The following is a 27,109-nucleotide window of genomic DNA, read 5'->3' as shown; positions in this document are numbered from 1 at the left end:
CTTTCCTCAACACTATGGCTTATGTGTGTAACATAAACAAAACAAGTACATCTGAACCAACTACACATTTTGGGGGTAGTTATTAAATATTTAGCATCCTGCCAGAAAAGGGGAAAGCAAGCTGCACTTCTGCTCCGAATAACAAACCATAAATCAGTTGACAAGCTTGAAAGAATTCAGTTCTAGTCTGTTCAAAAGCCAAGCCTAAGGAAGAGGGGGAGCCCGCGGGGAATGTTTCTCCTGCTCTCGAAGTTTCGCCCTCTTTCAAAACAGACTCGTGCGCAAATGGCGTTTCTCGGAACTTTCTGGCTCTCCAAGTTATCTGGAGGGAAACCAAAGCCCGGGGCACGCGCCCGGAGCTGGGGGGCCTGCTCCTGGAACCGGGGCTCTGCAGGCGCCGGCCTGGCCCGGGACTCACCGCTGCCGGGCTGCGGGGACAGCGCGGACACCGAGGTCTGGCCCATGGCGGGTGACCGCCCCGCCCGCCGCGCCTCTGCCTCACCGGGCCGCTCCGCTCCTGCGCGCGCCCGTCCGCTCGCCGCCGGCGTCCCGCGCGCTCATCGCGGCCCGCGCCCGCCAGTCCCCGCACCTTCTCCCCGCGCGCGCGCGGGTCGCCCGGCCCTGGCAGCGGCCAAGCCGGCCCAGCGGATGCCTGTCATTCCTCTATGCAGATTAGCTGGGGTCAGGGGTCACCGGGAGAAAAGAGGGGGGCAAGGGCGACAGGGAGCGGAGGAGAGCAGCAGAGCCCTGGGGTGAGGGTGTGGGGTATGAGTTAGGGGTGTTGGTTCAGCTGCATGCTGGGGGTGGGGGGCTGGGTGCCCGCACCCCCTGTGGGGCAGGAGGGCTATCAGAAAACTCCCTTTAATTGTCAAGGTTCAATGTCAAAGGATCCTCTAGGTCTGAGAAGAAAAAAAAGTCATTAAAAGTACTAAATCACTGGTACTTAGTTTAGGAAAATGTGTTTCTTTAAAGTTAGTTCCTTCCTTATATTGTTTGCAGCATTGCTGCCCTGTTAGAGAGGCCATTGCGGAGCGATTCCCTCTCTTAACAATTATCTTCCTTTCAACAACTGTAATTAAGAAAAAAATTAATGTCTTCACGTTGGACAACGCAAGTCAATGAGGTCCACAATGATCTATGTGTGGTATCAACTGAGCATATCTTGACTCTACCATCTAAAACTCTCGCTCAGCTTGGCTATATCTCAAAAGACTCACTGTAGACCCAACCATAACAACAAAAGCAATTTATCTGACAAACTTTTATGCCCCCAAGTTAACACTCCCACAATATGCTATTAAGTCTCAAGTTTCTAAAAACTATGAATACATTTAAAAGCTTTGTCATTACACTGCCGTAATAGGTAGCAAGCTAAATGGTCAAGATTCAGTAGATATACATATATATATGTATATGTGTGTATATACGTGCAGGAATATATATGTATCCATACACATGTTACATTAAACAGAAGGATGGTAGGTAGCATCAATCTATTCTGTTATAAGCTGTACACTAGGACTTGTGCACACCTTTCTGAATCTATACATTTCATTAAAAAGTATAATCTATTCACAGTGCTTATACCATCTTTCATTTTATAGTCTATCCTAAAGAACTCTGAGCCATAAAAAACAATTGTTCAGACCTTATAAGGTTTTGCTATTTTAATCATCAAAATCACATTTCCTTTATGTGTATTACAGAGCTCAACAGGTCCTTGTTTTTGGTGTTCTGAAAGACACTTGTTTATCTGTTTCATCGGAGTGAAGTAAGCGGCTCCTCTTCATCGGTGGGGCTGTCTTTTAAAAGCTGCTGAGGAACCATGAGTCTTTGGCGGGTGATGGGAATTGAACCCTGGGGGGCTGCCTGCATATTAGCAGGCCCTCTGCTACAGAGGTATGCCACAAATGCAAGAAATCCCAATTTTTAAAATGAAACTGAAAGACTCAACCAAAATGTGAGTCCTAATTCGGGCAATACCGTCCACACCACCTCTCCTCTTCGAGTACACACGATGCGTGTTGAGACTGCATCCCACCTGGGAACTCAGCAGTGAGAGTCGATGTTTCTGGGTCTTTCATGGCTTTGCTTAAAATTGCATTAAGAAGCAAAGAAGCAAAACTTGTGGAAGCTGAGAGGAGAGATATCTTACTATTGTGCCGCTGGCAGGAGCTTTGTTGATACAGAAAGCCATTGTTAGGGGGAAACACAATAAATCCTGACCATTGACAGTTCACAATAGAAGCCTTTAAAGATGGTAAGCGTTAAACTCTGTTACGATGTTTTCTTCTATCACTATTTCTTCTTTTTGAGAAAAATAGTGAGGTTTTTTTTTCCTTCTACAAAGTCTTATTCCAAACATTATAGGGGAAGAGGTACTAACTGTGGGGGCTTTGCTTAACACATCCATATTTACTTGTTCAAGACTTATCCTCATTCAATGGTTGACGTACTTCTTGGCCTCATCTGGAATTGTTATAACCAGTGATCAAGTAACACGTTTCCCTGAAACTCTCCCAACCCTTATTATGTTACCTTGGGGGCACATCAGCCAAACTGCTGGAAGTGGGTTTCCAAGGTCCCTTTACATGGGTGGGACATCCTGCTCCCAAAATTTCTGCTGGGGCTCAGTGTTTGAAGGACCTTTTATCCTAGCAGAGAACTTAGGCCAATGAATGGAGAGAAAGTCTCCAGTAACTCCCAAGTCTCCCTTTGGTCAAGGCATAAAGATTAGAAAGTGAAACACAAGAGGGTTTTGAAGCTTGATGTGGCAGCTCTCACTTGAAATCCCAGCACTTGAAAGGGTAAGGCAGGTGGATTACCATGAGTTCAAGGCCTGTGTATGTGTGTATGCTGCGTAGTGAGTTCCAGGCCGGCTGGAGATACAAGTAGATATACCGTATCTCGAAGAAAACAAAAGTATTTTAAGATAATGTCCTTCCCAGATGTCTCACTCATGACTTACTGAACTCAGACAAACAGTTCTGGGAGTTGTTCTCATGGGCTTAGAGTGGATGCTAGGAACATTTAATATCATCTGAAAAACGCTGACATTTCTGTATAGACTACTCTTTGGGAAAATGCTAGAAAAGATGATTGCCCATTTGAGGAAACCATCTGTATAAACTTCTCATCCTAGGTCCCCTTGTCCCCAGAATTTATCCTTGATTTCTAAACTGATCTTTTTATTCAGCGATATCCTGGTAGATATCTAACCGTGGATTTGGGTAGGGGGGGGAGGCACACGAGACCCATTTATGAAAGTGAAAATTTGATGTCATCTGGCTTGAAAACGCCCTTGCAAGGGAACAAGCTGACTCCGAAACAAGAAGGTGTTACCTTCAGTGCAAACCGTCACTTCTGTCTCATACCGCATGGTGCCATTAAATCCTCCCATGACTGGATTTGAGGAGCTGTTTACACTAAACCCTCCTAAAAATAGTAGAATAGTATTAATTGTTTTTTTTTTCCTCCCCGCTGCACAGTCTAGCTTCAATCCTTGAAAGAACTGTGATTTATTCATTTACTTCCAGGAAGAAATGAAATCGAGAGGATTTACTGAGAATTTCCCTTGGGAGACACTACGCTTTTAGGAGCAAGCACTTGAACTTGGGAGATTTTTCAAACACTTTGCCCCAGTCACTCAGATTTCCCTGACCTGTCTGATGTGGGCGTTATTAAACTCAGCCATCTACGGTGTCCAAATTGACAACTGCACTTGTCATAGACAGAAGGCACTATGGTAAATTAAAGCAGACATCAACCTGGTCTCTGCGGATCTAGATTATGACAAACTCCTCTCCTAGACGCTCAGGGTCCACTTTGCAGAAATACAATTTGGTGACTGGAGGAGAGTTTTGAGCATCCATCAGGAAGAACTCAGATGCCATGAGTTCTAATCCTGGGTCTCCATCTTCCTCAGATCTGTCAGATCTGCTCTAAGCCACCGCCAACTCCAGAACTTGGAGGTAGCTTCTCATGGTGGAGAGAAGAAAATGGAATCCTCCAGAAATTCCATGAGTAACGAGAACCGTAGAGGCCTGGGAAACAGGCAGGACAGAAAATGACCACACCTAAGTCCACTAAGAGAGTTAATGTACATACTTATTTTGGACTTGGCTGTGAACATTTAATAAATTAGTCACATTTCCTTGGCTAATGGGAATTGTAACGGTGGCGAGCACTTGCCTGGGGCGAGGGAGAGAATTTAAACTGAGTGGCTTTCTAAGTAGAATTGTTTTTTTTAATTATCTTGTTCTCATGATACAATGTTTAGAAGAAGCAAGGGGAACTGAAAGACAGTCTGTCCGAAAGGATCATTTTAGATCTGTATTTTCTATGCATGTCGAGATTTGCTAAAAGACAGTAAGTACACTGTCTCTTCCTCCTCCTCTAGGAACCATTAGAGCATCACCTCTTTATTTTTAAGTGGTAAGAATGCTTCAGCATGGGTTCTCTAATCATGTGACAACGGAATATTTGTAACCCAGAAACTGAAATCTAATAAGCAAACGTTTTCTAGCTTTCAAGTGACTTCGTTTTTACTTGACTGCCTTCCAGTTTTATTGGTTTTGCTTTATTTCTACGACTTTCTATTTCTTTTAGAATTCGGCTACATTCTGCAAGAGGCAGCCTCCTTAGGAAGCTGTGACCACAAAAAGGCAAACAGAAGGCTTTCTGGGTTTTGATACTTTGGGCCAAAGTTCTGGAAATATAAGCGGTGCTTACAACTTAAAATGTTACCCCGTAGAGGATACAGTTGACTCCCACTCCATTTTCTTTAATTTTACAATTGTGGGAGAATACTAGTGTTAGCATGACACGTAGCACCACCAGACAGAAGGAGAATCCTGGCTAAGACTCACAAGTGTGGACTTTCTCCTTACACCAAGCACTGGAAAGAAGAAATGACTGCATTCCACAAACCCTGGGCAGAGCAGGAAATTAACCTGTAAGGCAAGTTTTCCTTTCCTATTGTTCACATACTTTTACATGATTTATTTCCTGAGTCTCCTCTCAAGAGCTAACAGGATTAACAAAATACCTTGCCTCCACCCCTCCCTGAGCTAGTCTCAGCCATGGGTTTGGAGAGGAGACTCTGTGCTTACTGATTGAGCCAACTATTGGAAGATTTACCCAGAAAAATCAAGAGCTCAAGGGGTGGGTCTGGAATTTCTTTTTCCAAAATCTCTCCATCATAAAACGAAAAGTACGTGTAAGTTACTCTACTTCATCTTATATGGGAAACAAGCACATTTCCATAGCATTTGACGTATCAACTGCCACACAATTCAAAATCTTTAAGTCACTAGCTAATCTAGAGAAAGTGATCTTCAGAATGCCCTTTCTATAGCTGCCTGAGCTACAGAAAATAATAGTTTGCTGTCAAGTCTGATCGTTGTGGGTTTTGTTTTTGTTTTGCTTTTTTGTTTTGTTTTTGTTTTTTGGTTTTTCGAGACAGGGTTTCTTTGTATAACCCTGGGTGTCCTGGAACTCACTCTGTAGACCAGGTTGGTCTTGAACTCAGAAATCTGATTGCCTCTGCTTCCCAAGTGCTGGGATTAAAGGCATGTGCCACCACCACTGCCCAGCCTAATCATTGTTATAACAACTACCCTACATTCCCAGACCCTAACAGGCGTTTGGGACAATGACCCTTAACACAAGTAGGATAAGCACTTATGTTATTTCCAGAATACCAACAACTTCAAATATAGACAAAGCCTCATCTGTATGTGTATATACGTGTCTTACTTAGGGTTTCTCATGTTGCAATGAAACAGGATGACTCAAAAGCAAGTTGGGAGGAAAGGGTTTATCTGGCTTACACTTTCATATATATCTATATATCTATATCTATATATCTTTCATATATATATCACTGTTCATCATCGAAAGAAATCAGGACAGGGACTCAAGCAGCTCCTACTCGGAGGCAGAAGCTGAGGCCTTGGAAGGGTGCTGCTTACTGGCTTGCTCATTATGGCTTTCCCAGCTCCCTTTCTTACAGAATCTAGGACCATCAGCCTAGATGATATGAACACCCACAATGGGTTGGGTCCTCTCCCATCAATCACTAATTTAGAAAACACCCTACAGCTGGATTGTATAGAGACATTTTCTCGACTGAGGTTCCCTCCTTTCAAGCACCTCTAGGTTGTGTCAAGTTGATATAAAACTGTCTAGCACAATATGCATGGTTTGTTAATAGTGTGTTGAAGTTACCAAATCTGTCACTGACTCTATCTCTGTCCTTCTATAGACTGCCTGATTGAACAGTTTTGTTTCCAATGAACTAATAATAACTGAGTACCTCCCATGAACAAGGCCTGTATTGGGGAAGGGGTGTAGCATCCTACTGTGACAGTGACACTGCCAAACGTCCTGTCCTTTCTTCCAGATGTAAAGAACACATAGCAGAGAAGACATTGAACCTAGTTGCTTCGTTGACATCTTTCCCACATAGACTTAGTGGTTCAGAGAAGATGCCTCCTCAAGACTGTAAAGTGCTTCTTAAACTAAAGAAAAATTAAACCTGGTAGCATGCAATCAGAATGAATTACTTTCATTTGCTTATTGCTGCAGCTTTTTGAAGAATAAGACTCAAATCCTAAGATGCACCCCCTTTGGAGCAAACAGTTCTGTGGGTTCTGGTAAGCCAGTAGTGCCACCAATTACAGGATACCATCTGTGATGGTCAATCTTGACTGTCAACTAGATGGATTGTCTTGATTGAGACTAAATGGAGGAGTGCCAAGGAGGTCTCTAATGCACACTCCCTGGGTGTTTCTGTGAGGGCACTTGTAAACAATATTCACTGAAAGGGGAAAGCTCACTCCAAGTGTAGGCAGTATTCCATTTTGGCTGAGGCCAGGGTGGAATAATGGGAGGGAAAGAGAAAGACAGTCAACACAGACACACATTTTCATTCTCTCTCCTTCCCTCTCCCCCTGCCCTGTCCTCTTCTCCCTCCCCATCCTGTGTGTCTATCTCCCTTCCTCCTCCTTCTCCCTCTCCCACTCTTCCTCTCCCTCATCCCTGTGTGTATGTGTGTCTCTGTCTGCCTGTCTGTCTGTCTGTCTCCTTCTCTCCTCCCTCTCTCTCTTGGTGGCCAAAACTTGACCTGTTTTTGTCCAGTAGCACCCATCCTGTGATAATGGATGGAAGTCTTTCTCTCTTTCACTCCCCCCTGCTCTTTTATCACATTGACCATAAAGCCATCACACCATACTTATAGACTACTGAAATTTCAAATAAGTGGAACTATGTACTTTCAGGTCTTTTTTTCTTTTACAGTTGACTTCCATCATTTAATTTTTAAAAATTGACCACAGTATCCTGTGTATTCATATTTCCCCCTTTTGTCCCGAGTATTGTCCCTTATATACGTACTTTGGTTTGTTTATTCGTCCCTAAGCTAATGATCATTTGGCTTGAAACTGCATTTCATTATGTTTCATTATATAAAAATAGATAACATTCTATTATATTACAGTATTCTATATTTGTTGCTTCCTCGGATATATAATATATACACACATAATATCTCCAAAGCACTTAGAATAGGGACTAAAATAAAGGAGATACTATATGTAAGACAGATACACATATGTAAGTACTCATAGAGCTTCTTCCTGTTCTAAGTCAAAGACAGAAATTGAGCAATGGATATAATAAGTCAGTACATTTATCAAAATCCAGAAGAATAGAGTCAGCCAAGTGGCAATCTAGGGAAATAGTGCTCAGAGGGAGAGGGAGGAAAGAATAAGTAATATGAATCCGACCTAGGAGCGTGATGTATGATTTCTTGAGGAGCCTAAGGAGGCCCTCGAGTCAAGGCTGAGGGATCCCTGAGGAGTTATTTACCATCTAGGGCCTTGCATTTGACCGGAAGTCTGTGACTTTTCCTACAAGTACATGATGACAATGATAAAGGCCATGACATGCTCTGACTTAACTTTATGATCATGGTGGCATCTCGTGAGGTCAGCTGCATTCCGGAAAGTGCAGCTGTAGGTACCACAGTGGCTTCCAAATAGAGAACAGAGGGGAAAAAGAGAGACTAGGAGAGCATCCTAGGCCGTAGACGGTGGGGGTTGAGACCAAGCAGGGGCAGTGGGAGTCGAGATATGACCTCAGACTCCAGTACATTCTGTTGATGCGTCAAGTGGGGCAAAAAGCATAAAAGACGTCAATATTTTTTTTTCTGACTAGTTGGAAGGATCAAGCTGTTATTGTAATAAAAGCAAGGATGGGAAGCAAGTGGCACAGGTTGGAAGTGGAAAATTAGAACATTAATTTCAAGATGTTTTTTCAAGTGGGAAATGAAAGCAACGGTGTACAAGCAACAGGAAAAAGCGACTCAGTCCACATCTAGAGTCTGTACTTAAATTGAGTGAGAAGAATAAAGAGGAAAATTTAATCAGTACTTAGAAGGCACACTTGCCACATGAGAAATCATAATAGATTTAGAAGTGATCAGAAACACATCTATTATTAGTACTATGGAGACATAAGTTTCAACTTAGAAGTGTATATCCAAGTAAACACTCATTCATCAAATAAGGGTTGCTTGAACTTTCTCTACTTGTGACTCTGAAACCCTCTAGAAAGTTTTACATGCCTACAAATAAACAGCTTTAGAAAGTAGGCCTATAAATTACTAGTAATAAGAAATATAGGGGCGGGGTGGGGGGGGGAGACTGGAGAGATGGCTCAATGGTTAAGAGCACTGTTTGTTATTCCAGAGGTCCTGAGTTCAATTCCCAGCAACCACATGGTGACTCACCACCATCTGTAATGGGATCTGATTCCCTCTTCTAGTGTGTTTGAAGATAGGATACTCTCTCTCTCTCTCTCTCTCTCTCTCTCTCTATATATATATATATATATATATATATATATATACACACACACACACACACACACACACACACACACACACATACACACTCATATACATGAAATAAGTAAATAATCCTCAAAGAAAGAATTATAAGGATCTTAATTTTAAAACAATTTTCTGGTACATATATACTGTTAGCATTTACTAAAGACGAACATTTGCACATGAATGATGTGGATATGTTTGCTTAGTTTTACACAGAGAATTAAAACTTGGATGAGCCAGGCTGTGGTGGCGCACACCTTTAATCCCAGCACTTGGGAGGCAGAGGCAGGTGGATTTCTGAGGTCGAGGCCAGCCTAGTCTACAGAGTGAGTTCCAGGACAGCCAGGGCTACACAGAGAAACCCTGTCTTGAAAAACCAAAAAAAAAAAAAAAAAAAAAAGAAGAAGAAGAAAAAGAAAAAACACTTGGATGAATATGATATGGGACACAGTCCATCCACAATAGTTTTCAGAGCTGATCAATGTTTTGATTTTTATAATCCTCAAGTCTAAGATTACTACTTTGCATAAATACATAGTACAAAATAGCATAGGTATATTTAGGGTTAGTTCAGAAATTGTTAGAAATTCTGTTCTAACCTCAAGCCAAAATTCATTGAAATAAAAAAAAAAGAAAAAGAAAAATGAAACTCAAGTCTACAACACAAACTGCAATTTTTAAACATATAACATCCCAATACAATAGAACTTAAAGGCACACTAATGTGATACTTCCAGTGTGAAGAGTGATAGCAAGAGAATAATTTTCCATGGACTCATTATGCATTTGATTACACTTAAATATTTGTGTGTGTGTGTGTGTGTGTGTGTGTGTGCATTCACGAGTTCATGAGCATGCTATGAGGCACAGGTAGAATCCCTAAGTTCTCTCTTCCCACCATGTGGATCCAAGAAATCAAACTCAGGTCTTCAGGTTTAGTGGCAAGTACCTCTTAATTTTTTATTTTAAATGCGTGTGCCAATGTCCAGGGGTATGTCTATGGCTGCTTGCATCTGAATGAAGGTGGCTGTGGAAACTAAGCATTGCGTACCCCTGGAGCTGGCAGCTGTGAGCTGGAAGGCATGGGGTCCTCTGTAATAGTGGCATGGGCCCCTAACCCTGGGTCATCTCTCTGACACTGGCAATAAGTACTTTTATCCATTTGGCCACCTTACCAACTTCACATTTGACTCTGAGCTAGTTTTTATGCATTCAGGAACCTTTTAGGACTGCCAAATCTTTCACAACCCCTACATCTGGTTATGGGACCCCTTATGAGGTTACAATTCACAGCTTAAGGAGTTGTGCACTAAATCAACCATTTGCTAAAAGTGCTTAATCATTTAAACCTCTCCAGCAGGAAAGAAATTCCTTAGCAAGAAAGCAACAAGGCCAGAGGTGAGTGAGATGTGCAAGGAAGAACACTGCACACAATTGATAACATGATGGTGAATTTAACCAAATACACACTGTACAGAACAGAGGCAGACGGCTTTTTAACGTCTTTAGGTCTTGATGTTGATGAGTAGAAAGAAAGATGGACTAAATAGTCAAGCTTTGTCTTGAGTTTTTTTTTTAATTTTCATTAAATTTATTTGTTCCCTCTACAACCCAATATCAGCCCTTCCTCTCCTCTTAGTACCCCCTCATGAAAGTCCTGTCCCATTCCCCCTCCCCATTGTCTTTTGAGAAGGGGAAGCCCCCTTCTGGATGTCAAACCACCCCCATCTAGAAAACTATTATTGTTTCAAATGGCAAGGAAATTACAACAGGATTCCAAATTCATGAAGGATAAAAAAAGAAAGAAAGCAATTAAGAAAAATCTCAGTAACTTAATGTTAAGAAAAACAGGGGTAGGGGCTTTAAAACATGCAAATTAAGATGGTCAAGTTCAAATTAGTAAATCTGATAAATATACATGGAATGAAACATGGAAACTAAACAATTGTAAAAAACCAGAAATACATCTCTGTTTGACAATTACAATAGACATGACCCAAGCCCCAAACAGCAAGGGTTGAAAGCAAACCTGGGAACATTATGGTATTGGGTTTGTTGTTGTTCTTGTTTTGTTCCTGTGGTAAAACCCCAGGCCCAAAAGCAAGTTAAGGAAGAAGGAGTTCAGTTTGACTTATGGTTCCATCCGGGTAAGAGATCCGTGGGTGGTGAGCATGGCTGCTTCAGCAAGGAGCTGGGAATGCACACCCTCAGGCAACATCTGGAATCAGAGAGAGCTACCCAAATGTGGGTTAAGGTTTTAGACTCTCAAAGCCCAACTCCAGGGACACACTTCTGTCAGCAAGGCAACACCTTCCAAACCTCCCCTAAACGGCACTACCAACTGGAAACCAAGTGTTCAAAGCCTATGGTGGGCATTCCTCATTAAGACCGCCATAACCATTGCATCAAAAATGCTGACTAAGCACAAACTAGTCTATCAGCAGTAATCATACATTAAAATTTAGGTCACGATTGTGAAGAGCTGAGACCTACTATACAATGGTAGGTTAGTCTAAGAAGGCATGGACTATAAACTTGTATGCTCCTGAGAACAGAACCAAGAACTATGTAAAAGTAAGTGGAATTGCTAAGTGGATGGTTCTGCAACAATATGGAGAATTGTCCAACACGGCAACAAAATGTCCTGAGATTACAAAAACAGGAGGACATTTTTATAGTTCTGGGCTTCCTGAACAATCCAATCAACCAAACTTGATACAACAGACATCTTTAGAGATGGAAACTGAGGAGGTAGCAAATATATCTGAGGGGTGGAACACTCGTCAGGAATAGTTACAGCCTAGTTTGATCCTCAGTACTGATAGAAAAAGGAAGACAGAAAAAAAAATATATCCATTGAGTAAATATTGTATGATAAGAGAAATCTCTAAGAACTTAAAGAATTGGGGAATGGTGACCTCACAGGAAGACCAACAAAGCCAATTGACCTGGACTCCTGGGAGCTCCCAGAGACTGAGCCACCAACCAAAGAGCACACACAGGCTGGTTCTAGGCCCCCCCAAGTAGCAGAGGGCTGCCTTATCTGGCCTCAGTGGGAGAGGATGTGCCTAATCCTATTGAGACTTGATGCCCTAGGGTAGTGGAATTGTGGAGGGGGGATGTCCTCTCAGAGGTGAAGGGGGGAATGAGTGAAGAACTCTAGGAGGGAGGACTGAAAGGGGAGCAACATTTGGCATGTAAATAAATAAAATAATTAATAATAGTAATGATAGAAATCATATTATATAATCCTCAATCCCTGGCCATGATCCAAATTGTCTAGTTAAAATAAAAACCAACAAAGAAAAAATTTCCCTTACGTATTTGTATCAATCCAAATCAATACACAAAGAAAACATAGGAAATCATATCATAAACTTGTAAAGTATTTTAGTACTAAGCAATCATAAAGCGCTGGGAAACGTGTGATGAAGCTAATTGGATGATTAGAATTAAGGTTTTTGTGTTTATCAAAAATTAGGAAAGAACACCCAAATCTATCGTACATTAAGTTAGGTAGAATTAAGCTGTGGATGCTAAAATACAGAAAGGAGGGGGGAAGAAGTGAGGGAAATACGAAAGATAAAAGCAACACTAAAATAGGGCTTAGAAACGGAGACCCACGAGTCACTGCTCTGCACCCCTGTCCACCCCGTGGAAAGCACAGTGACTCAATGTACCCTCAGAGACTGACCCACAAGTACGAATGGGAAAAGCAATTGGAACGCAGGTGAATACAATTTAAGATGAAAGGATTTCCTGGAAGTCAGCCGAACTGAAACATCGCTACCAGGGAGGCAATTTAAAAGTTATTATTTTGCATTTGGAGGGAAGGGGGATACAAATAAATTGGTGGTGTTATTCAAGCCACTTTATTAAATAACTCAGAATCCAATAATGAAAAACAGATGAAGAACTATGCATTCGTATTTTTATCCCCTGTAGAGTAAATACATCTCTGTCACATTTTTTATTTGTCATATAATTGTATCTTCAAAACTCCAATTGATCTCTTCAGGGACTGGAATAAGTAATTTCTTATGTTCAGGGGGTGTAACTTCAACAGTTCTTTACTCATAGATTCCAGGAATTTTGAAATGGGGTGGGTGTGGAGGGAGTATAACTTTAATTCCTTAAGAAATGCTCTGATTTTGTAGAATGCAAATTTAAGCCTACAAACCCCTCCAAGTTAAACAACCCTCGGGGGGGGGGTGTGTGTGTGCAAAGGCTCTTTAATAAACAGTGGATTCCAGTTACTGCAAATACTTCTCAATTAGGGAAAGTTGACACAGTCTCCAAGCAGGTGACAAAGATGGCAGCCAGGAAAGAGGGAGGGAGGAGGTGGCCTGGGAGCTTGCAGGTGTTCTGACTTAATCTTTCATCAAAACAAGATTTATTCAGGGGGAATTTATATAATCACACGATTAGAAAGCAGACACACAGAATGCACTCAGAATAGTGCCATTTTTTTTAAATCCAGTTTTTATTCCCCAAATTCTCCAAGTAGACAGCCTCCAATTTTAAAACACACAAGGAAGTTGTTATGAGTTAGGAAAGGGCTCAACAGAGGAGGGGGAATTACCAGGAAGGCAGTTTTTCTTGCAAAATTATTCTTATACCCTAGAGCATCTATTTGTTTTTCTGTTTAGCAGGAGAAAACACTACAGAAATTGCTTTTCTATAAATATTCCAAATGCCACATAAAAGCCCATAGCTTCTACTATTTCTTCAAATTGTTTGATTTCTTTTCTACAGCCTTGTATGCAGTGTTGTGAGCCAGGGACACATCCATTGATTTGTTTCTGTGGGCCAACGCTGAATGTAATATTTACATTTAATGACGAGACAGTCACCAATAACATAGATTTCCCAGTTGGATTTGCAATTTTAGAGTGATTATTTTTACCTTGTTTCTATGTGAAATCATGTCTCACCTCATTTAGAGAGTTTCATTTTATGCAAAAGCACTATGAATATTTTAGTCGCATTCCATTATTTATGCCAATATAGGAATTTCTGGTACCTGAAAATTGATATTGCTGTCTGGAGAATGAGACAATTATTCAGCCTGCCAGCATTGTAGTTGTTTACAATTCATGACTTACTTTCTTTCTACCTTCTGTCTGGAATTATCTAAAACGCTGCCTTTTAAACGTCTGTTTCTGTCTTCTAGAAGTTTCTAAAGGACTCTCCCGCCTTTAGGTTTTTATTATCTGTCTACTTGAGTTGATTGTCAATACCTGCCTTCTACTTCTCTGATATTTTGTTTTCTCAGAGGCATGCCACTTAGAGGTGAAGTCCTCTGGACCCTTATCTCTGCGTCTCCATGGTAACCTCCTCAGTGGTATTTATCCTCTGGCTGCTCATCTACCACACACCTTGCATCTAGCATCACTTGGAGTGACATTATAATGGTTAAGAAAGCATTTCCTTTTGTAACTCCAGCAGGATAGGTACATTGTTAAGTGCCCAGCATTTTACACAGGAATGAAAGAATCAATGATTGATCCTTATCAATATACCATTTACACCTGGGAGTACTAGAAGAAATGGTTAAAGGAAATTGAGGGTGCTGCTGGGGAACAGCTTCCCTGAAGGCCTTCCAGAAAGCGAACTGTCAAGAGAACATCATTTACAGAAGTGCCTGCGTTGGACTGGGTAATTGAGAATAACAGAAGATCTGGCTATTACCGTAATCACATTTAATATGCACCTACTGAACCCGAACATTTAAATTTTCAGTAGACCCAGCTATAGCTTTATTCAATTTCTTTTCTGGGGGGAAAAAGATCTATCTCCAGTTAAAGATCGATTTGTTTGAAATGTAGCATGCACGCTAAAGAGCATTGAAATCTAGCATGCTTAAGCTAAACGGAGGTATTAGCTGGCAATTAGTACAGATTAACAAACAATTAGTACAGATTAACAAACTGGACAGAAGCTTCTAGCTAACCGAGGGTGAAGGGAGCATCGCCTCAATGAGATAATATATACTTCTCCACAGTCGGGGCATGGTGACAAATGCTAAGGGGCTCTTTTGTGTCCATACCATTGTGTGACACTGACCCCTTGAGAGCAGGTAAGACCTACGGCTTTCCTCTAACCAACATACTATGAGTAGGTTGCATGTGATTATGAGCCTGGGATTGTATTTTGTAACACTCTAAAACCTGCCTTGCTACAGGATACTTGCTTTCCTTCTGGTAAGAAGTAAGTTGCCATGTTGGTAAGTTATCACATGGATGTATCATGAGGCTAAAAACATGATAGATACCTTCAGGTTCATAGATGGCAAGAAACTGAACCATTCATCAGTCTGGCATTCTGTAAGGAAAGAACTGCTGTGGCAGCCGGGACTTAGGATGCATGGTCTTTATCATCCAAGTCACAGCCCTGACTGACCCATACCTAGATTTCAACATTCTGTTACTCTGAAGGCCTATGCAGAACAAGATGTTAGACAACACTCTACACCAAACCCCAGAATTGGTGGTGACTGCTTGTGCTGTTGAAAACCACTTAATTTGTAGTATTTGCCTAATAGTACCCCAAATATAAAATTCTGGCAAAAAAACCAAAGAAAATAAAATAAATTGTTCTCCACAAGTAGGTGGATAGGTAAGGTGAGGAAAAGCAATGTGATCTGTATAAAAAGGAGAAGAACTCAGCCTTCTACTGAGCACTATAATTTAACATCAATCACTGCAGGCTATCTAGGTGCTGGAGAGCTAGTTCAACGGTTAAGTCCAATGGTTAATTGGTCTCTTGAGGGACTGGAACTTAGTTTTCAACACCTATACTGGGTGTCTCCCCCAATCCATGACCCTGTAACTCCAGTTCTAGATACACGAGACTCTCTTCTGGCATCCATGGACACACACACACACACACACACACACACACACAGCTATATATCTCTATATCTATCTCTATATCTATGTCTATATATAATAAAAGCACACTCTCTAAATATACTCCATAGAAATAACCTGCTGAGAAAAAGAGTCTGAGCGCTATAATTCATTTTCTTTCAGGGAGCCCTGCATTTTAACTTCAGTCATTCAATTTCAAGATCTGTTTTCAGTTCCTACCTGAGCTTTGAGAATTTTATTTTAAAATATGTTCAGAGGAAGAAGCTCACTGGCAGGATGACAGAGTCAATAGATGACATCTGACGTTTGCGTAGAAACACATGTAAGATTATGTTTTTCATATATCACAGATTTAAAAATCTATGCAACATAGACCCCCTAACCCTTTTAGAATTCTTTTCCAACTGGGTGGGAAACCTTTTACGTCTTCCCTAAAATAAAGAAGACTGGATAATCCCACGGGTCATTAAGGATATACAGCAACTAGAACTCTCAGAGGGTAGGAGGATAGAATAATTGGGAATTTGTACATTCATCTGGCAGTTTCTGTAAACACACACCTAGCCTATGACTCATACGTTCTACATGTCACTTGTCCAAGAGAAATAAAAACATGTATCCATAAAAAGACTTCTTCAGGACCATTCCTCACAGCCTCATTTGTTTTTGAGTCCAAGGTCCTCCTGTATTACCCAGGCTGGTCTCAAAGTCATGTGACCCACCTGCCACGGCTTTACCACCATTCTCCACATCTTTACTCTGTCTGTTTTGCTTTTTGGTTCGTTTTCTCCATACCGACAATCCAACCCAGGCTGTGAGCATGATAACCCTCACAGCAACAGCAGCAACAGCAGCAGGCAGCTACACTCTTTAAGTGCCCAGATCAGGTCAAATGACCATAGCCAGGATGAATAGACAGTAGCAGAATCATTAGTGGAATCCTGCCCAACCATAAAACACTGGGTGCCAGGCCTAGAACCTCCCTCGGAAGTAAAGGTTTTATTCTCCCAACTGCCAGGCGTGGTGCCCGAGATAACCCTTAGTTCTCAGAGACTTTTTGAAGGGGGAAGTGGGGAGAAATCCTCTGGCTGAATCCATGGTCTTGCCCAGAATGCTGCTTTCTTCACAAGGGAGCAGCACATACCCAGTGCTTCTTCAGTGCATGGGTTGAAGGCTTCGTTGGCATCTAGACAAGCACTTGAGGCAATCCTGAGGGACCATCCAGTGTTACCCCTGGTACTGGAGTTGGTGGAGGTTGGTGCTATTTGGAGGCAGGTACCTCACAAGTCTGTTGGCCCCTCTGCCCATTCCTACCCCTCCATCCTTTCCAAGGTTGTTGATTCTCAGTGAAGACCCAGCATGCAGATCTTCCCTTCTTTACCATGGAATCTAACCCAACCAAATGAAGGCCTTGAAACAATTTCGCCAACTTGAAGAGGCTAAGGAGAAAAATATGCTGTACGAAGCTCTAGGACTCGGAAACAAATGTTTAGGGAAGAAAGCTAAGGGAGTGGGGCAGGATTGGGGCAAGCCTGAACACTCTTGGAAGGTGGATAAATCCTTTCTTCATCCTGATGGAGTGTGGACTGCATGGACATGTGCAAATATCAAGATGTCAAAATCTAAAGAAGTATTCTTTCAAAATATGGATGCTTATTTCACTATGTGTAAAACTGACACTATCTTTTTTTTAAAAAGTAAGAAAAAGTAGCCATTCATGCTTGGTTTGAACTTAGGTTCATGTAACTAGTTAGATTTCACTGCAACCCATCAAGCCTTTGTTCTTTGGTTGTTTTGAAATGTACATTTTTAGAATTAACAAAGCTGTTATGTTCATCATTCTGAAGATTGCAAAATCCAATTGGCTTGCCCTTTCAGTCTGTCATAATTAAAAATGTTATGCTAATCAGCAGTAGCTCCAAAGGCCTTGAAAAGGCACTCAATTGCTTCTTACGTGATGAATCTATTCATCATCATGGCTGGGCACAAAGTTCACCCAATTACAAATGCAGCTACCTGTTCATTTAGCATCGCTGTCTTTGAGAATTCTTGATTGGGTTTAAAAACCATCAAGCACATGCTATTAGAGCCAGGAAGACCTGAGACATCCCTCAGTGCTGCTGCCTCAGTGTTCATGATGAGCTTATCTCTGCAGGAAGTAAGTGTTGAGCATCAGGGCAGTTTCTCAGATATGGACGGGGTTAGATTGAGCCCATATCCTCTGGCATATACCATAGGGCATGCCTGCTACACTCTCGGAGCCTGGTGGCCCCTTTGTCCCTTAGCTTGGAAACCTCCATCCCCACCCCAAGTATATATACTTTAATATGACTTCTTACCACCACCAATGTTTCTTATTTTACAAGAGCTTCCACTGTCTTGGAAAGATTCAGTTTGTGCTGGAGATGGTGGGAAACTCTTGGAACGCCAGGGCTTGGGAGGCAGAAGGAGAAGAGACTTGTAGTTCATAGCCATCCTTGTCTATATACCAACTATGAAGATAGTCTGTGCTACATGAGACTACAAAAGACACTGAGCTTGTTATAAGTCTATTTTTTTTTTACCCCAAACTAGAGGGAAACAGATTGTCTGTTGCCGTTCTGCCTTCTTTTCTCTCATATGACAATCCAGTGGAAACAGTATTGGGAGAATTCCATTTCTCAAAGATAGATAAGGTTATAAAACTGCGCGTATTTTACTAAGAATTCTAAAGAGTATGGTGGCGATTCAATTCACAAAGCCTATGACTCAGTCATTTAAAAAATGATGCAATCGAATACTTTCATATGTACACACAGAACTGTGTAAGCATTACTACCATTAATGTCATTCATATTTTCATCACTGTGGCAAGAGACCCTGTGCCCAAGAGAGCATCAGTTGTCTCCACCATCTTCTCAGCTCTAGGAGAGCACTAATGTAGCTGGGCAGTGGTGGCACACGCCTTTAATCCCAGAACTTGGGAGACAGAGGCAGAGGCAGGCAGATTTCTAAGTTCGAGGCCAGCCTGGTCTACAGAGTGAGTTCCAGGACAGCCAGGGCTACACAGAGAAACCCTATTTGGAGGAACAAAAAAACAAACAAACAAACAACAACAACAAAACAAAAATGAAAAAAACAAATAAAACCCAACAACAACAACAAAAGGAAAGCACTAATGTACTTCCTTTCTCTAGGAATACGCCAATCCTGATACCTTATGGAAATGGAATCTTGCAACCTTTACCTTTTCCTCATCGGTTTACTTCAATGTTTCCCATGGTAGCTCATGGATCAATACTCAATCATTTGTATTCCTAAGCTCACTTACTCTATGGATATGCTATATTTTACATCTCCAATTTGATGGGCTCTTATGTTATTTCAACTTGTATCCATTATGAACGATGTTACTGTGGATTTCACGGGACCAATTTTGGGTGAATCCGCAGTTCATTTCTTTTGGCTATATACCAGGCATTCGGTGGCTGGTGATGGTAACTCTCTGATTCATTGCTTAAGAAACTGGAGCCGGAGACATGGCTCATGGAGTGAGGGCAAGCCTTGTGACCTGGACACCAATATGAAGGCAGAAGGAGAGGACAGACTTCAACAAGAAATGCCCTCTGACCTCTCTGGCATGTACTATATCTACTCATGCTAAACAATAGTAAAAAGAAAATTCAAAAAAGAAACTTGAAAACTGTTTTTCCAAAGTAGCTCCAATTGTGTGTGTGTGTGTATATGTGTGTGTATACCTACCCTCGTGTTCACATACCAAAACACCCACCAATACAAGAGCAGGGGCCAGATCCCTTGGAGCTGGCATCATGGGGTATTTGAGGGTTGAGACACAGATTGGGAAGCAAACAATGGTCCCCTGCACACGCTGTAAATGATCTTAATCGAAGGATTTCTCCAGCACTTGACTACTGTGATCCTCATATGCATTCTCTTCAGGTCAGTGTTAATGAGCATCTCTTTATATGTGCATTAGCAATTTGTGTATCTCCTTTGGAAAAGCACAAAGTTCTCAGTTTAACTTTTCCTTTTGTTTGTGTCTTACGCTTTTGGTGTCACATTAATGAGCCAATCGCTTAACTCAAGGTCATGAAGAGTCACATCTACGGTTTCTTTGAAGAGTTTTAGTCGTAGCTCTTACACTTGGGTTTGCTTTTCAATTGTGAGTTAGCTTTTTATATGTTGGAAATTTGGGTACTCATTTTGTTTAAAAATACTGATTGATTGATGATTGATTGATTGATTGATTGATTACTATTCTGGTGATAGAAACCAAAGCTTTGCCCATAATCAAACATTTGCCCATAGTCAAACATTCTATATCTGAACGAAAACCTCATATCCTACCTTATTCTTTTTGCCATAGTCCCATTTACTGGTAAGATGATTTCTTCTCCTTTGAATTGTTTTCACTGTCTTATTAAAAACAAGTACTCTATAAATGTGAAGGTCTATTTCTAGAGTCTCCATACTGCTATATTTATTCTACATAAAAATAATCCATCCAAACATACTTTCCAACTACAAGCTGAATGCATCAAGAGAGCCAGTTAATACACTGTCTTCAAAGCACTACAAGTGAAACAGGTGTTTTGACTTTTGTTTGTTTGCTTGTTTTCTTGCTCATCTCCACAGCAAATTTACATGGGGACATAGTAATATCCTTGGAGAAGCAGTCAGGGCAACAAGTTCAGGGATAGAAGGGAACAGTACAGCTTTATTAGGCAAGAGGGGAAATACCCAGGCACCTATTTTGTGGCAGCTTTTCCCAAACCCAGAGGTGAATCTCAAAGCATCATGGGTCAGCCTCCTGATGTGTGCTGTGCCTAACCTTGTTTTCAAAGCACCAAAGTTCAATTAAAAGGGCCTCTTCTGGGACCCCTGGGTCAGGAGCCGCTGGGAAGAAATGTGCCTGCAGAGAGGCAATGTGACACATGAGAGGAAGTCCAGTCCTCTCACTTCTCAAGTTTGCCAGTTACCTGGAGGGGAGTGGATCTGTTCCTGGGAGCACTGATGATGTTTTAGTGTTTGTCAAGGTGTTTCAGGCCTTGTTGACTGGGGAGAAAAGGCCTGGGTAGGACGGGGTGTTGCTCTTGTTCAAGGGGTACTCATTATCCATTTAGGGGTACTGCAAAAGGGAGACCAGATTTCAGAAGACGGTGGCAACATACACAACTACACCTGCACACACACACACACACACACACACACACAGAGAGAGAGAGAGAGAGAGAGAGAGAGAGAGAGAGAGAGAGAGAGACAGACAGACAGACAGACAGACAGACGGACATAGAGATCAGGTGTGTGGTCAGACAGTGCTTATCTCCAGATGGACATTCAGCCTTATTTAGCTTGTATGCAGGAATCAATGATCTATTTCCATTAAAAAAAAACAAAGTCTCTCCATTCTAAATAGGCCAATCAGGAAGTGAAAAGGCCACTTGTACCACCATCTCAGCTTACCCAAAATCCTAAGCTTTGGAACATGAACTGAATACTGTCCCAGCCTGGAGGCAGTTAACACCCCCCTGCCCCCCCCCACCCCCAGTAAACAAGAACAGCACTCTGTGTGGACTCACAAATCCTTACAGGTAATCTACACATCCCATGAAGAAAAATAACCTGATATACTGTGGGCGGGCACACACACACACACACACACACACACACACACACACCTCATCTACTCCACTCTTGGAAATGAATGCCACTGTTTATACGCAGACACACAATGAATCCTGCCCCTCAGAAGGAAGGCCCCGGAACTTGTGCTCATTCTTGGTTGATCAAGCACAGGCCAATTAGCAGCCCACACAGAGGCAAGCTCTCATTGTCCCTTTAGCCGACATTGAGGAGAAGCAGTCATAGGAAGAGCTCTCTGCCTACTTGAAGTATGCCTTGCACAACAATCATGGGTTCCATCTAAGCACCAATGCTTCATAGAGCTTTTCAGTGAATCCTTTCTTCCAGTTAAACCACAGGCCCAGGAGAAGATGCCATTCTCCCCTTGGCTTTCTCTTGATAATTAGCAACTACGATCACCACAGCCTTTTCTTGACAGCCCACTTTGCTTGTTTCATTCCCTGACTGTCCCCATTCATCTCCCTCCTATGAGAGACAATATGACTCAGAGACAATCTGTTCCATGTACTGCCCCCCTCCATCCTTTGGATTTCATTCTCAGATGAAATCCACATGGACTTATGATTGTGATGTTCTTACTAATTAATACGTAAGACAAGATGAGTGGATGAACCATCTCAGGATGAAGAGTCAGCGTGCCATGAATACACGGTTCCTAAATCCCTGCTCTTACGGGTCTCATTGCCGCCATAGATTAGATGATACCCTAACTTTGAAAACAGCCCCTAAGTGTTACAATCATGGTCCCCACTCTCTCTCAGCCTCCTTATCATTTCTGCCACTGCTGCTGTAGTCTCGCTGTGGCCAATCTAAACCAAATGCAAACAAATGAGGAGAGAGACCACTGTTTCACCTACATACTGTATCCTTATAGACTAGGTGGAGCTTGGGACACTGTAGAGTTGAATGAGTGAATGAATAAATGTGAAACTGTCCTCATTATTGGGAATTTTGTTTTGCTATTGTTCTCTCCCCCCCCCTTTTCTGTGTGTGTGTGTCTGTCTGTTTGTCTGACTGACTGTCTGTCTGTCTATCTGTTAGTCTATTTTTTATTTTTTGGTTTTTTCAAGACAGGGTTTCTCTGTATAGTCCTGGCTATCCTAGAACTCACTCTGTAGACCAGGCTGGCCTCGAACTCAGACATCCACCTGCCCCTGCCTCCCAGGGTGCTTGGATTAAAGGCATATGTCACTATTGCAGTCTGCTTTTTGAGACAGGGTTTCACATAGGCCAGGATAGCCTCAAGCTTACTATGTAGCCAGGGTGACCTTAAATTTCTAATTCTCCTGTACCCACTGTCCAGGTCCTGGAACTTCAGATATAAACCATCACTTTGTTTCTGACAGAGAACTCAGAACTCATTGTTTAACAAGAGGGCTTTGAGTTAGATCATTTCCAGTTCAAGTCAGGTTTCTCATCTGTGAAGTACTGCTCTTACCCACATCCCAGGAAACAGTTCACATCTTAACTGAGGGCCACTGAAGTGCTTCAGTGGGTAGAAGCTTGCCATCCAAGCATGAGGTTCTGAGCTCTGAGCCTCACTCAGCACCTATGTAAAAAGTCACACATGGCCACTAGCTTTTACATGAGCATGCACAAGTGCACACAGATGTACATGCACATACGCAACCACCAAGGACACACACCCCCCCCCACTGTCTCAGTTACGGTTTCATTGCTGTGAAGAGACACCATGACCAAGGCAATTCATATAAAGGCAGAATTTTAACTGGGGCTGGCCTACAGTTTCAGAGGATCAGACCATTATCATCATGGCAGGAAGCATGACAGCTTGTGGGCAGACATGGGGCTGGAGAAGATGCACTAGGAGACTTCTAAGCCCCCTTACACAGTGACACACTTCTACCGACAAGGCCACACCTATTCCAACAAGGCCACACCTATTCCAACAAGGCCACCCCTAATAGTGCAACTCCCCATGGACCAAGTATACTCAAACCATCATACCCAGCATCAGCACACGCATGTGCACACACAAAGCAAATAATCCCTAATACCCATACAATTCAATCAGTTGTAACATCTCCAGTTGTCAATTGATTGACATTTCTAATTGGCAATATAATTGACCAATAATTAGTTATCACTGAATGCTGGATGGCTTGATTTTATATTTTGTGTGTCGAATCCCTTAGGGAAAAGAAATATAACCATTGATAAAGTGAAGATTTAGAACTTGTCAAAAACACACTTTGAATTCCTTTTAAGCACATCTTACCTACCATGGAAATTTAAGATACCGACACTGCAGACAACAGTCACAATCACAAGGCTGTTGTGTTAGCACAAACATAACAAAGTACAAGGAAACTAACGTTTTTCTACATTTTTATTAGAAATATTTTCCACGTAAATCGTCAATTCTATCATAAAAATGTTTCTATCCCATATTTCAAGTAATTTAGCAATGTTTTACATGTCAACCACTTTACTCTTTAATTTTCCGTGAAAATTGTCAATTTTAGCGTGTTTATCTGAAATATTTTCCATCTAAATCTTTAATTTTATCATAAAGTGTTTTTGCTTCCCTTTACTTCCCTTTTCAATAAATAGATTAAAAAAATATATAAGGAAACCTCAATCTTTGTGGTTCCAAAAGTAAATCATAGCATTCTGGTCAGTATTCTGGGGATAATTGAAAACCCAGAGAATGAACTTTTCTTACATACTTCCTCAGGCTATTCAGATGTTAGATCTGGAATGGGGAGCTGCTTGAAAACACGTTGAGTGGTCTTAAATCCTCCCATCTATTGAGTCAAATTTAAAGCTGGGGTCAGAGGGCAGCTGCCCTTCTTGATGATTTAAGAAAAGTGGAACTCTAATTACCCTCTGCCCTCATCTGTGAACCCAGGCCAGCAGACAATAGTTCATTGATAAATCACTTAAAATGGGACACCTTCTTTGCACCAGGACTTGAAGAATGAGGCTCTTTCCAAGGAGTCATGGTACTGTGGTGAAATACATAGTTGCATGTTTGCCAGTGTCTGCCAAAGAAAACACATCTTTTTTGGTCCACCAAGCCCTATGAACTGTTGATATTTGGGAACTAATAAATTTGCTGATTTATTTCCTATTTGTTTGGTTTTGGTTCTCCTTTCTTTGTTTTCTCGTTTGTTTGTGAGACTGGATCTCACCATGTAGCTCAGGCTAGACTCAGATTTACTTCCTGCCTCAGGATTGCCTTGAACTCACAGTAATCCTCCTGCTTCAGACTCCCAGGAAGACAATAAGCAGCTGCTGTTTTGTCTACCTTAAATTCAGTTCCTTTAAAGCTGATATACTTTTGGGTCATGGATTACTATAAGATGGTGTTCATTCTGTTTAGAGTGGAATGCAGTTTAGTAACTTTAAAATGATCAGTTATTGATATAGATATTCCAACGATCGAGATGAAATCAGGTTTTTTCTTTATTTGGGGACTCCATCAAAGTTTCTGTATCTTTGTACCTCTCCTATGACCTCAGGTATGTCAAATTCTCACCGAACATCTGATAACGAACAGGAGTAAAGTGTTTTGATGGGTTTTTAAAAGCATGTTTCTGTTGTTTCTGACATCATGTATCTTCCATAAGTATTTACCCTTAGTTTAAAAAAAATCAACTTTTTATCTGTTATAATAAAGTACTGTTAAATATTTTTAGATAGTCAATCTTTCAACCATTTCTCTTATGGATTTTGAAATTAGCATCTTAGTAAGGAAGAACATTCACATACTAAAGGCATGAAAATACACTTCAATAATATTTTTTGGTGCTTCTAAATTTTCAAATGTGTGTATTTCTTTTGTTTTAATGTAGTCGCGTTGTGAGTGCTGAAAAATACGATACATTCTCCTTCAAATTGGTTAGAAGCAATGGTGGCATTTCCTCTTAAATTATGTATTCTCCATTGATTTAAAGAACACTACCATAAGATGTCTAACTTATCCTGCACCTAAACACTCAAAGGATGAAAAATAGAATTTTATACTGTAGCATGATCTTTTTTCCTGGAGCTATAAGAAAATTTTTCCTTCCCACGAGAAATCTGCCTTCCTTTGCTACCACCTTTCGGTGTCACTTTGTTGTTTTCAAACCTTTCTTTTATTTTGGGAATACTACATCTATAACATCTCTGTACATAAAGGTTAGGTATACCCATTTCAGTCAGAGTCTAAGTTAAATGAGCAACCCATGTCTTCTTGTACATTAAGAAAACAAAAATAAGCTTAACATGCCCATAAGTCTGGATAAATTCTATCAAAACTCACTTCAAATCCAAATATGGTATTCTTAAACATACTTTAAGCTATGCAATTGTGCAAAATTTCATTATATTCAAGGCATTCTTTGGAAAACAAAAATAACCACACTATAATGGAAAGAGTGTGAATACATAATTGCTTGAATTATTAGCTATTCTACATGCACTCCCTAAAGCTGGACTTTAAGATTCTGATCCTTAACGTTAATGAGAAAAAATTAAAGATGTTTATTCTTTGATCAGAATCTTGCTGCCTTGAATCTCTTTTGATATCTGGCGAGCAACCTGACATGAGACATGCGCCATGTAAAGGGGCCAAAGGCGGAGCACGTTTCGAGGGGGCGGCCATCTATCTCATGCTTTATTTCAATCGATACATGATCAACACAGAAGACAGAACTGTTGCTTGTAAACTAAATGTGCATTTCAAGTCTGCCATTGAACGTTCTAACATGCTAGATTAAAGATACCCAGAGTGTTGGTGTTCAGTGGTAAGCGGTGACTGTTAAATGTCATTATCTGGATGTGAACAGTTATGAACTACATAGTGACTTTGTATTTCTATGTCCTGAACTTGAGAGTGCACTGAAGGCTGATTGTTTTTGCTGGAATGGAGGAGATAAAACAAGTCATTATAATCAGGCAGTATTAGAATACCATTATGACCAATGATGGCATCCCACAATGCAATGGAACTAAAATGGACTGAAGGGCAGACTCAGCTAAGCTCTAATAATAATTATATTTAGATGCATGTGCTGATGAGTGGGCCTGAAGATAGGAGAACAGGACATTTGGTGTGATCCAGATCTGCCTGTCTCTGATCCTCACTAATGAGCTTATTGTCACGAGGAGTCACATCAGGGCTCTGGGAATTCTGACATAGCTGTCCCTTCTTAACCACTGAGCCATCTCTTCACATGATCCATTGACTTCAATGTAATCTCTTACTTGAGCTACTAAAATGTTCTCCAAAACAGAAGTGAAAGCAAAGTTGCCCTGAAATTGTGTGTCTCACAAAGCACGCCTGCACGTGTATTTATGAAATATTTTCTCCTAGCAAACTATGAAACCATGCCATTTTTTTGTATAAATTTTGTCATGAACTGTATATCTATAAAATAATGATACAGCTATGGCCCATACTCTCTAAAGCTTGGGACTTCAATATGTGACTTTGGTAGGTACAAATCCCAACACAATCAATTTAGCCATCCCAAGTCAGAGCCTTCTCATAACACCTTTAAAGACAGGAAGGTTCAAACCATCAGATTAAGGGTCAGTTTTATCTGTGAGCTTGGCTTACTTATGATTACAATTATTCACTGCTCTGGCCCACTGATCACCTCATCAGGCTTTCAAAAGTTTCTAGAAGAAATCCACTGTGGACAATAAAGAGCTGGCCTCTAATTACCATGAGGTATAACAGCTGCATTGA

General features: G+C 41.2%; 1 protein-coding gene across 6 annotated transcripts in view; it reads right to left on the bottom strand.

Moving 5' to 3' along the window:
* Window positions 1–27,109, bottom strand: part of Phactr2 (phosphatase and actin regulator 2) — a 255,526-nt gene that overhangs the window by 106,584 nt on the left and 121,833 nt on the right. The window contains exon 1 of one of the 6 annotated variants that reach the window (XM_052169356.1): window positions 419–632. The exons of the other annotated variants lie outside the window; for them this stretch is intronic. Coding sequence (XP_052025316.1) covers window positions 419–464 — 46 coding nt within the window. The 5' untranslated portion in view covers window positions 465–632. Of the gene's footprint in view, window positions 1–418; window positions 633–27,109 lie in introns of those variants that run through there. 6 annotated transcript variants of the gene reach the window in all.

The sequence above is a fragment of the Apodemus sylvaticus genome, chromosome 23 (assembly GCF_947179515.1).
Source record: "Apodemus sylvaticus chromosome 23, mApoSyl1.1, whole genome shotgun sequence".
Classification (NCBI taxonomy): Eukaryota; Metazoa; Chordata; class Mammalia; order Rodentia; family Muridae; genus Apodemus; species Apodemus sylvaticus.
This window is presented reverse-complemented; position numbering and strand designations above follow the sequence as displayed.